At 43.9% G+C, this 13,008-nt stretch overlaps 1 protein-coding gene across 1 annotated transcript in view; it reads left to right on the forward strand.

Annotated features, from left to right (window-relative positions):
• The first annotated feature begins 2,945 nt into the window (after positions 1-2,945).
• Positions 2,946-13,008, forward strand: part of LOC143986782 (adhesion G protein-coupled receptor L4-like) — a 67,828-nt gene continuing 57,765 nt past the window's right edge. The window contains exon 1 of the mRNA XM_077485188.1: positions 2,946-3,076. Coding sequence (XP_077341314.1) covers positions 2,946-3,076 — 131 coding nt within the window. The remainder of the gene's footprint in view (positions 3,077-13,008) is intronic.

The raw sequence follows: 13,008 nt of genomic DNA on the forward strand, positions 1-13,008 counted from the left end.
CCAGCACAATTAAGAGCGCATGCGCCGCTGACGTCAGCAGGGTAAATATCTCTTAAACCATACAGGTTTAGGAGAAATTCATTTTACCTACAGGTAAGCCTTATTATAGGCTTACCTAAAAGTAAAAATGACCGAGCGGGGGATACAACCACTTTTACCCTTTGATCGCCCCTGATGTTAACCCCTTCCCTGCCAATGTCATTTATACAGTGACAGTGCATTTTTTTTAGCACTGATCACTGTATTGGTGTTGCTAGTCCCCAAAAAGTGTCACTTAGTGTCAGATTTGTCTGCCGCAATGTCGCAGTTACGCTAAAATTCGCTGATTGCCGCCTTTAGTAGTAAAACAATCAAAAAAAAGTCCATAAATCTATCCCATAGATTTGTAGACGATATAACCTGTCCGCAAATCAATCAATATACGTTTTATTAGGATTTTTTTAACGAAAACATGTAGCAGAATACATATTGGCCTAAATTGATCAAGAAAATCGTCAGTCTTTTTTTGTTTATAACGCAAAAATAAAATCCTCAGAGGTGATCAAATACCACCAGAAAAAAGCTCTATTTGTTGGGGGGGGGGGGGGGGGGGCGGCGACAACGATTTTATTTGGTTACAGTTTTGTACGACTGCGCAATTGTCAGTTAAACCAACGCAGTGCCATATTGCAAAAAATAGTCTGGTCAGGAAGGGGGTAAAACCTTCCAGAACTGAAGTGGTTACCCTATTACCTGAAAATCCAATGTAATGTGTTATTTTATATGATATACAATTTTCTTAAAAACGTGTTTCTGTATTATTAATTTTTAATTCTTTAAAGAAAAAATTATTTTCCCTGACTCTATTTACCTTTTACGTCTCCCTGCCTTTGCACTATATGTAATAAATCTACCCTTACTTTTTTTTCTTTGCAGCTTATTATCTATTAGGTATGTATGTCATCTTTTTTTAACTACATTTTTTAATTTTGTTTTTTGATGTGTTATACACTATATTACCAAAAGTATTGTGATACCTGCCTTTACACGCACATGAACTTTAATAGCATCCCAGTCTTAGTCCGCAGGGTTCCATATTGAGTTGGCCCACCCTTCAGCACCTAACAGCTTTGACTCTTCTGGGAAGGCTGTCCACAAGGTTTAGGAGTGTGTCTATGGGTATGTTTGATCATTCTTTCAGAAGCGCATTTGTGAGGTCAGGCACTGATATGGACAAGAAGGCCTGGCTTGCAGTCACCGCTCTAATTCATCCCAAAGGTGTTCTATCAGGATGAGGTCAGGACTCTGTGCAGTCCAGTCAAATTCCTCCACCCCAAACTCGCTCATCCATGTCTTTATGGACCTGGCTTTGTGCACTGGTGCGCAGTCATGTTGGAACAGGAAGGAGCCATCCCCAAACTGTTCCCACAAAGTAGGGAGCATGAAATTGTGCAAAATGTTTTGGCATTCTCACGCCTTAAGCCCACACCATAATCCCCCCTCCACCAAATGATTTGGACCAGTGAACAAAGCAAAGTCCATAAAGACATGGATGAGCACGTTTGGGGTGGAGGAACTTGACTGGCCTGCACAGAGTCCTGGCCTCAACCCGATAGAACACCTTGGGATGAATTAGAGTGGAGACTGCGAGACAGGCCTTCACATCACTGCCTGACCTCACAAAAGCGCTTCTGGAAGAATAGTCAAACATTCCCATAGACGCACTTCTAAACCTTGCGGACAGCCTTCCCAGAAGAGTTGAAGCTGTTATAGCTGTAAAAAGTGGGCCAACTCAATATTGAACCCTATAGACTAAGACTGGGATACCATTAAAGTTCATGGGCATGTAAAGGCAGGCGTCCCAATACTTTTGGTAATATAGTGTATGTGTTATTTTATAAAAATGTGTTATCTGTTTATAGCACTGTTGTCTTGTTTTCTTATGTCTGGTATCTTTATGGCTCGTCTGTGTGACTAAACATGAATCCTATGTCTGTTGGTGGACAGTACTGCATATATTTAATTTGTGTCTTTGGTACCCTTATCCGTTTGCATTTATTTCACTGAAAGTCATCATCATGATCACATTTATTTTAAATAACTGGAACAAGCTGACATTCATGTTTTTGTTTCTTTACAGTTCAAGCAGGAATAAATCCACTGACAGGTAGGTACAGGACTGAATATCCTGTTCATTACATGCTGTGCTGATACAAGCCTGGAAATGCTTATCAGGTCATATGGTGTCCACCTCCTGTACCAATCATACCATAGTTTAACCCCATCATTCTTTTTACTACTCTATTCCACTGCCATTAGTACAATGCACCTAGCCACAGATATTTTGGCGCACTTGCTAAACAGTGTCTAACACTTAGGGCTCTTTCACGCTTTCATCAAAATTCAGCAGGTTGCAACGTGATAAAGCAGCCCATAAAGCATAATGAAGTGTTTTTTTGCGACTGTAAAAAAAGTTGGGACGGAATAGAGAGACAGGGAGGTGACATCACAATTTCCATCTTGTTCCATCCAAGAACATTGTGCATTCATTGAGAAAATGTGTTCTGTAAATAGCCCCCCGTTCTGAGCGAGCAATTTCCTGTGTTTACCAAGCAGCATGGGACCGGGAAGATAGCAACAATCACTGTAGTAGCTTTGTCCACTAGATTGGTTTCCAGCTTCCCACAGGTATGCAATAATTGGACCAATATAACTCCTGATGGTGAAGATGGGTTTTGCTGTATGTTAGTACCAAGTCATGGTCCTCATGATCACCCCCACCAGGAGGTGAGAAAGACGGGGTCCAGTAGCAGATATAGCACATTGAGATCAGGCAGAAGCGTAATCAGTAAACAAGTCAAAGGTAAGTAACAAGCAGCTGCAGGTTGGGATCAAGTGGAAATGAAGTCAAGGAACATGCCAAAAGTTGGTACCGAGCGCTAGTGGAGATGAGGAGAACCGTAGGTATGCAAAGGCGCAAAATAGCGATTGGAGAGAGCACAATAATCTGGCAAACAGAGTGCAGAGACATTGACTTAAATCAGGAAATTCATGAGACGAGCAAAAAGTTCAAGGTTCACCAGAAACAAGAGACAAGGCAAGAAAGACCAAACGATCAGAGAATGCACTTTCCAGCATCTCTGGTGGCTCAGAAAAATGAGCCACTGCTGGGTTCACCAAAGGTTGTAGGTTCAGATACCAGTCCTGACCCAAAATCAATTTTTTTTTAACCTAAAATCTTGAACCAGTTTTAACATCTGTACACCTCTTCACCTTTCCAGCTCTGCTTGATGAGGACTTAAGTCTTATGCCCTGTAAACACGGTCGGAATTTCCGAAGGAAAATGTGCGATCGGATTGTGTTGTCGGAAATTCCGATCGTGTGTGGGCTCCATCGGACTTTTTCCGTTGGAATTTCCGAGACACAAAGTTTTCCGACAACAAAATCCGATCGTTTAAATTCCGATTGTGTGTAGACAAGTCCAACGCACAAAGTGGCATGCATGTGCAGAATAAATTACGAGACTAAAGCTATTGGCTACTCGCCCATTTATAGTCCCGACATACGCCTTGTACGTCACCTCGTTCTGAAAGATCAGATTTTCCGACCGTGTGTATGCAAGACAAGTTTGGGTCAAAATCTGTCAGAAAAAATCAGACGGATTTTGTCGTCAGAATGTCCGACCGTGTGTACAGTGCATTACAATGCTGCTGTTGATTTTCCTATTTATTGAGGTTTTCTAATGGGGCTCTGAACAGTCTGTTTACTGGTCTGATCCTCTGCATTGCTCATTGAATGTCTCTTGGGTTCTCCATCTTCAGAATAGTCCTTGGCACTGTCCCTTAGTCCTCTGTCCTTAGCATACTCCCTGGTTCTTTCCATTGGTTCTCTGTTTTCAGATCAGACCCTGGTACCTCCCCTTGATCCTCTATCTGCAGCATAATTCTTGGTACGTTCCCTGAATTTTCTACCTTTAACATAGTCCTTGGTACTTTTCCTTGGTCCTGTATCTTCACCCTTGTCCTTGGTACTTTCCCTTGGTCCTGTACCTTCAGCATAGTTCTTGGTAGTATCCCTTGGTCCTTTTTTCTTCATCCTTGGTCCTTGGTACTTTCCTTTGGTCCTCCACAATCAGCATAGTTCTTGGTAATTTTTCTTGGTTCTCTAATTTCAACATAGTCTAAAGGACTTTTTCTTGCCCCTTGCCCATTTACAATGCTGCTGTTGATTTTCCTATTTATTTAGGTTTTCTACTGGGGCTCTGAACAGTCTGTTTACTGGTCTGATCCTCTCTGCATTGCTCACTGAATGTCTCTTGGGTTCTCTATCTTCAGAATAGTCCTTGGCACTGTCCCTTAGTCCTCTGTTCTTAGCATACTGCCTGGCTCTTTCCATTGGTTCTCTGTTTTCAGCTCAGAACTTGGTACCTCCCCTTGATCCTCTATCTGCAGCACAATTCTTGTTACGTTCCCTGAATTTTCTAACTTTAACATAGTCCTTGGTACTTTTTCTTGGTCCTATATCTTCACCCTTGTCCTTGGTACTTTCCCTTGGTCCTGTACCTTCAGCATAGTTCTTGGTAGTATCCCTTGGTCCTTTTTTCTTCATCCTTGGTACTTTCCTTTGGTCCTCCACAATCAGCATAGTTCTTGGTAATTTTTCTTGGTTCTCTAATTTCAACATAGTCTAAAGGACTTTTTCTTGCCCCTATTTCTTCAGCATAGTCCTTATTCACTTTCCCTTCCCTGAATGGCTACATATGGACCTGTGAAATGATGAAGGACCTGTGGAATGGTAAATAAACTAGATCCACCATTCCCTTTGAACAACAGAAATCCAATAGACCTGGACCCTTCAGATATTTTTTCTGTCTTATTGACCTCTTGCCCTCATCTCAAACCATATTTTTCTTCTTTCATATAACCACACACCATCCTACTAGCTTCAAAACCTTCCAGCTATATTATGACTAATTTCATATCTGCGTCACCTCTGTAATGTCTGTCACTTTTTGGATTATCATAGGAAGCAATGACCGATGTTGAACTTGCCATGGGTCAGACCTAGCAGACTTTCTCTCATGTCTGTAGAAGCTATTGTCTTAATGCTATCATGGTCCTGTCCTTAGATTAAAACAATGATCATTACGTCAATCAACTGTGCATGACAGCTGATTATACGGTTTCTGTGGATACCTGAATACTTACTGCTTATGACAATGATTAGGATCTAATTTGTTGTGAATAACTTACCGTACTTTAATGTTTTGTTTCCAACAGGTCTACAAGGAGTTAGCTTTCCTACTAGTAAGTACAAGATCAGATCACATGGAAACACATGCCTGGGAATGGGTTCCTGTGGAGTTCCTTGGATCATAGGCTGAACAGAGGCCCATGACCTCTCTCTGCAAGTCTGAATTAGGCCCCTGCCCGCTCCCAACACTAAGAACCCTTTGTGTTTAAACTTACAAACTCACACTTACAAGTAAATGCAGGGCTTAATTACGATTGTAAAAATTTACATCCTGGGACTAGGATCCATTGGTCTCCACTAGGAGACAATGTTCATTCTGAAGGTTAAAATAGGTGCAACGGAGCTTCAACTTCCCTCCTAGCTGAGATTACGTCTTTTCCCCCTCCTAGAGCTAAGGCCAACCTGTTATTTAACTGTCAAAGGCCAGAACATCTTCTGCACACTAGCATGTGATGGGGCCTCATGTAGTTGAAGCTGAGTTCCTCTTTACAGTGTGGGTCTTGTATTCATGGGGCTCCATAAGAACACAGGGGTCATTGTGGAGACTAACAGGAACTTTCACCTCAGTGCTGCTGTTACCCTTTTTAGGTCAGCTCATGTTCTGAAGGACCAAAACTAGACTTTATCAAACACATGGAAAGTGATGATCAGCTTGGGTCACAAATCAGGCAACAGGGGTGTTTTCCTGGATCCATGTATGCAGATTCTCCAGCCTACAGAGATTAATACAGTTCATTAATCAAAATTGCCTTTGTTCCCAAATTTTCTGATTTACTACAGATGTGCAGTCATCACTACACATGGAAATTAAAACTTGGCACTTGACATACACTTCAGACATCTGAGTGCCCCCAAACACTTGGTGGTTTGAAGACTATTAAACCATATTGTGTGATACAACATCTAGGCTGAACCCATTTGACCATAATACTTCTTCCTACTGAGTCCCTCTGCCATGAGAACAATGGTGAATCCAGCAGAATATAGCAAACGGAGGCACATAGGAACCCTTATTGCAGCTGTTAACTTGATTGAGGATAACTTTTGCAATTTCTGTTTTATGTTGAATAATATTGGCACTTCTGTTTATCAAATACATATTTTCAGGAAAAAAATTTTTTTTAGCAGACAAAATCACAATATAATATCCGATAGTTTGATAAAATATAAAAGATAGGGTTGTGTCAAGTTAAATAGATACCAAACATACCATGCTTCAAAATTGTGTGCACCTGTAAATGGTAAAAAATTATGGTACTCAAAATTTTCGATAGAAGAAGACTCTTTAAATTTGAATTATGGCTCTAGAATTATTGCTCTCACTCCACAGTTCATGGCACAATTGCTGTTTATATACACACTCACGTCCTATACTTGTATATATGTTTGCATTTGTGTGTGTGCATTGGGTGACAGAGGTGGTTGTAAATGTTATCATTTGTTTTATTAAAATTAAGGTTTTTTTTAACACTTTTTTATTGCTATCACCGGGAGACTAACAAGCCCCCTATGTGAGTGCAAAATCTGCTGCAAATCTGTATAGAAACAAATCGGCTTCCAGGTTTTATTGCGAAAGCTTAATTGAACAAGCTGAATTTAGAAGCTGAGTTTTTGAGTGCTCCAGTTTTGGTAACTCTACCCCATAGTGTCAAGAAGTTTGGCCCATTAAGTCAGTAATATTAATTATTTAATCAATCGATATACCATAGTGCTAATATAGTCTAATATAAAATACATTCTTAAATATAACCACAATGACCCAAATAATTGTTTTCTGAATTTGTGCTCTATGTAGATATTTTAAACACCATAACATTTTGCGAAAGTATGGACTTTAGAAATAGAAAAAAAAAAAATGTATTCACCAATTAACCAGTTGCCGACCGCCGCACGACGATGTACGTCGATAGCATGGCACGGGCAGGCATATTGGCGTACATGTACGTCCCTTGCCTCCCGCGGGTCGGGGGCCCGATCGGGCCCCCGCCCGGTGCCTGCGGCGGTCGGTATTCGTGCGGGAGCGATCCCGGACGAGGGGACGGCCATTCGTTCATGGCCACCCCCTCGCGATCGCTCCCGACGAATAGGAATCCCCCGTGACATCACTTCCTCTCCTGTAATGTAAACACAGGAGAGGAAGTGATGTATTCTCTCCTCCGTGTCGGTATTTTCCGTTCCGACACGGAGGAGAGCGGATCGGTGAGTTGCACCAACACTCTACACACACAGTAGAACATGCCAGGCACACTCACACCCCCCCTTTACCCCCCGATCACCCCCCCAATTACCCCTGCCCCCCAGTCACAGTGACACCAATGTCATTTTTTTTTTTTTTTTTTTTTTTTGCATTGGTGTCATTTGTGACTGTAATAACTGTTAGGGCAGTTAGAGTTAGCCCCCTTTAGTTCTAATGTACCCCCCTAACCCCCCCAATAAAGGTTTAACCCCGTGATCACCCCCCGTCGCCAGTGTCACTAAGGCTGGGTTCACATTGCAGCGGTTTATGAGAACGAATGTGATTCGCACCGCACTGCAGTGCAAATCACATCCGATCTCTGTGCGATTCGAGTTCAGCCATTCGCCGCACCCGCCGCACCCGCCACACCCGCCGCACCCACCGCAAATTCGCACGGGACCCTTTTTTTGGCCCGCAGCAGAATCGGATCGCATGGGTGTTCACACCATGCGATCCGAGTTTGCAGATCGCACTGCGATATGCGAACTGATCTGGGGGTGTCAGTAACATTTCACTGACACTCCCAGCAGTTCGCATAGGGCAGTGTGAACTGCCGCCGGGAGGCATGCGATGCGGGAACCCGCCGCGGATTTGCGGCGTTTCCGCATCGCTCCAGTGTGAACCCAGCCTAATAAGCGATCATTTTTCTGATCGCCGTATTAGTGTCACAGGTGACGCTAGTTAGGCAGGTAGGTATTTAGGTTCGCCGCAGCTTTTTATAGCGCCAGGGACCCCCATATACTACCGCATAAAGCCCCCTGATTGCCCCCTAGTTAACCCTTTCACCAGTGATCACCATATAACTGTTACAGGTGACGCTGGTTGGTTAGTTATTTTTTATAGTTTCAGGGCACCCGCCATTTATTACCTAATAAAGGTTTAACCCCCTGATCACCCGGCGGGTGTCATTTGTGACTAATAACTGTTAGGGCAGTTAGGGTTAGCCCCCTTTAGTTCTAAGGTACCCCCCTAACCCCCCCAATAAAGGTTTAACCCCGTGATCACCCCCCGTCGCCAGTGTCACTAAGGCTGGGTTCACATTGCAGCGGTTTATGAGAACGGATGTGATTCACACCGCACTGCAGTGCAAATCACATCCGATCTCTGTGCGATTCGAGTTCAGCCATTCGCCGCACCCGCCGCACCCGCCACACCCGCCGCACCCGCCGCAAATTCGCACGGGACCCTTTTTTTGGCCCGCAGCAGAATCGGATCGCATGGGTGTTCACACCATGCGATCCGAGTTTGCAGATCGCACTGCGATATGCGAACTGATCTGGGGGTGTCAGTAACATTTCACTGACACTCCCAGCAGTTCGCATAGGGCAGTGTGAACTGCCGCCGGGAGGCATGCGATGCGGGAACCCGCCGCGCATTCGTGGCGTTCCCGCATCGCTCCAGTGTGAACCCAGCCTAATAAGCGATCGTTTTTCTGATCGCTGTATTAGTGTCACAGGTGACGCTAGTTAGGCAAGTAGGTATTTAGGTTCGCCGCAGCTTTTTATAGCGCCAGGGACCCCCATATACTACCGCATAAAGCCCCCTGATTGCCCCCTAGTTAACCCTTTCACCAGTGATCACCATATAACTGTTACAGGTGACGCTGGTTGGTTAGTTATTTTTTTATAGTTTCAGGGCACCCGCCATTTATTACCTAGTCTCACTAGTGTACCCCTAAATTTAGGGGTGTCTACTTTCCAAAATGGGGTCATTTGGGGGGGGTTTGTGCCATCTTGGCATTTTATGGCCTTCAAAACTGTAACGCCCTTAGAAAGCCTGAAGGCGGTGCTTGGTTTTCGGGGCCCCGTACGCGGCTAGGCTCCCAAAAAGTCCCACATATGTGGTATCCCCGTACTCAGGAGAAGCAGCAGAATTTATTTTGGGGTGTCATTTCACATATGCCCATGGCATGTGTGAGCAATATATCATTTAGTGACAACTTTGTGAAAAAAAAAAAAAAAAAAAAAAAGTTTGTAATTTTCCCGCAACTTGTGGCAAAATATAAAATATTCCATGAACTCAACATGCCTCTCAGCAAATAGCTTGGGGTGTCTACTTTCTAAAATGGGGTCATTTGTGGGGGTTTTGTGCCATCTTGGCATTTTATGGCCTTCAAAACTGTAATAGGTAGTGAGAAGTGAACTCAAAAATGTACGCCCTTAGAAAGCCTGAAGGCGGTGCTTGGTTTTCGGGGCCCCGTACGCGGCTAGGCTCCCAAAAAGTCCCACATATGTGGTATCCCCGTACTCAGGAGAAGCAGCAGAATTTATTTTGGGGTGTTATTTCACATACGCCCATAGCATGTGTGAGCAATATATCATTTAGTGACAACTTTGTGTAAAAAAAAAAAAAAATTTTTTTTTTTGTCATTATTCAATCGCTTGAGGCAAAAAAATAAAATATTCAATGGGCTCAACATGCCTCTTATCAATTTCCTTAGGGGGTCTACTTTCCAAAATGGGGTCATTTGGGGGGGTTTTGTACTGCCCTGCCATTTTAGCACCTCAAGAAATGAGATAGGCAGTCGTAAACTAAAAGCTGCGTAAATTGCAGAAAACGTACCTTAGTTTGTAGATGTGACAACTTTTGCGCAAACCAATAAATATACAATTATTGACTTTTTTTTTACCAAAGACATGTGGCTGAATACATTTTGGCCTAAATGTATGACTAAAATTGAGTTTATTGGATTTTTCTAATAACAAAAAGTAGAAAATATCATTTTTTTTCAAAATTTGTGGTCTTTTTACGTTTATATCGCAAAAAATAAAAATCGCAGAGGCAATCAAATACCATCAAAAGAAAGCTCTATTTGTGGGAAGAAAAGGACGCAAATTTTGTTTGGGTACAACATTGCATGACCGCGCAATTACCAGTTAAAGCAGCGCAGTGCCAAAGTGTAAAAAGACCTCTGGTCATTTACCAGCAAAATGGTCCGGTCTGAAAGTGGTTAAGTTGCTCACAATCACGTGTACCAGTAAGATTACTCGTATGACATGGACACATACAATTAATATTTTACTACAAAACTGCAATTTATACAGCTAAAATTGTATGCCTAAAATTAGGATTAATTGAATAATTTACTTTTGACTCATAGGCATCACAACTAAGATACAGAGTATCAATAATCAAACTAGGCTATCGCAAAACTAGGTTCGCATTTATGAGGTTGTCCTCTCTTGCTTATTCAGCAGCAGAATAAAAGGGCACCAGTCTATCTACAGGCTGTGATAATACAGCTTGGATTTGAATACCTGTTCCCTAATGCCACGTACATACGATCAGACTATCCAGCGAACTTAGTCCGGCGGACAACCAGCCGGACTTTGCAGTGGAGGTCCGCCGGACTTTCCAAACGAGTGGACCTACCCACACACGACCAGACTTTTCTGGCGGACAAGCCGCCGGACTATGGCCGGAGTCCGCTGGACTTTTGAAATGAATGGACTTGCCCACACACGGAGTAAAGTCTGTTCATTTTGTACGTGGCTCCAGGTAGACAGAACTAGTGAAGGAAGTCAATGTCACCCCCTCCATTGGCGAGATTGACACCTTGCTAGCCCCGCCACCTTGTATGGACTTAAAGGGGAACCCCTACGCCGAAAAAACGGCGTGGGGGTCCCCCAAAAGTCCATAGCAGACCCTTATCCGAGTATGCAGCCCAGCCGGTCAGGAAAGGGGGTGGGGACGAGCGAGCACCCCCCCTCCTGAGCCGTACCAGGCCGCGTGCCCTCAACATGGGGGGTGCGTCCCTGCCATTAAGGCTGGAGAGAGCATTGTGTCAACATCGGTAGGAAGAAGAGAAGAAGAAGAAAGCGGCAATGACAAGACCGGGCCAACGCTAGTAAAAGAGCTGGAAGAAGAAAGCAGAGGCCCAGCAAGAAGAAACGCAGAGCAGGATAAGACCCCGAAGAGTGGGACAAGGCCCCCGAAGTTGGAAGAAGACCCCCGGACAGTGGCGGCGAAGGAGAAAGCCGGGCTCCTCCGCTAGTAAAAGAGCTAGCAAAAGAGCAGGCTATAGCGGAGGAGTCTGGCGAGAAGACCCCCAAAGACGGAAGAAGACCCCCGGAGCTGTCTAATACATTTATTTTTTTTATTTACACTTTTTCCCCCAGTTGAATGGGTAGGGGTACATCGTACCCCATACTCATTCACATAGGGTGGGGGGCTGGAATCTGGGGGCCCCTTATTAAAGGAGGCACCCGGATTCTGATGAGCCCCCCGCCCGCAGACCCCAACAACCAACGGCCAGATTTGCTGGGAAGAGGCCCTTGTCCTCAACATGGGGACAAGGTGCTTTGGGGTGGGGGGGCACCCCTTCCCCAAAGTACCCCCCATGTTAAGGGCACGCGGCCTGGTATGGCTCAGGAGGGGAGGGGTGCTCGCTCGTCCCCACCCCCTTTCCTGACCGGCCGGGCTGCGTACTTGGATAAGGGTCTGCTGTGGACTTTGGGGGGACCCCCACGCCGTTTTTTCACCATAGGGGTTCCCCTTTAAGTCCATACCAGGTGACAGGGCTAGCGAGGTGTCAATCTCGCCAATGGAGGCAGCGACATTGACCTTCTTCACTAGTTCCATCTACCTGGAGCCACGTTTAAAATTAAAGGACTTTACTCCGTGTGTAGGCAAGTGCGTTCATTTCTGGACTAGCACACAGACGAGCGGATTGTCCGCTGGACTGCCGAGTCCGGCGAGCAATTTTGAGTCAAGTCTTCTGGACCAAGTCCGCCAGATAATCCGATCGTGTGTATGCAGCATTAGGGGTTGTAATGCTGTAAATGGAAGATGACATCAAAATTTAGCACACAAGGAGATACAGCGGGTAAAATAAGTATTGAACATGTCACCATTTTTCTAGGTAAATATATTTCTAAAGGTGTTATTGACATGAAATTTTCACATGTTGGTAACAACCCATGCAATCCATACATACAAAGAAACCAAAACAAATACGTTCAGAAATTAAGTTTTGTGTAATAAAATGGAAAGACACAGGAAAAAAATATTGAACACACTAAATGAAATGTATTTAATACTTGGTACAAAATCCTTTGTTGATAATTAGGGATGAGCCCATGGTTCGAGTCAAACATAAGATCAACTCGAACATCGGGTGTTCGTTTGTTCTAAAACGAACCGAACATATGGGGCGTTCGTGGGAAATTAGAGCACCGTGGAACACCCCATAATGCACTGTGAGATCGCAATGCATTGCTATATGATGACTGGCCAAAGCATGCACCTTACTTGCATGTTTTGGCCAATCACAGTGCACTCAGCTGAGAGAGCCATAATTGGTCAAAGGCAGGGGGCTTACATATAGTGTGGGGACAGAAATAGTTTGAGCTAGATTAGGCAGGCAGGTTAGTTTGTGGCAGTGTCATACATACATACATACATACATACATACATACATACATACATACATACATACATACATACATACATACATACATACATACATACATACATACATACATACATACATACATACATACATACATACATACATACATACATACATACATACATACATA

The sequence above is a fragment of the Lithobates pipiens genome, unplaced genomic scaffold (assembly GCF_037356315.1).
Source record: "Lithobates pipiens isolate NorthernLeopardFrog02 unplaced genomic scaffold, aLitPip1_a1.2 Scaffold_18, whole genome shotgun sequence".
Taxonomy (NCBI): domain Eukaryota; kingdom Metazoa; phylum Chordata; class Amphibia; order Anura; family Ranidae; genus Lithobates; species Lithobates pipiens.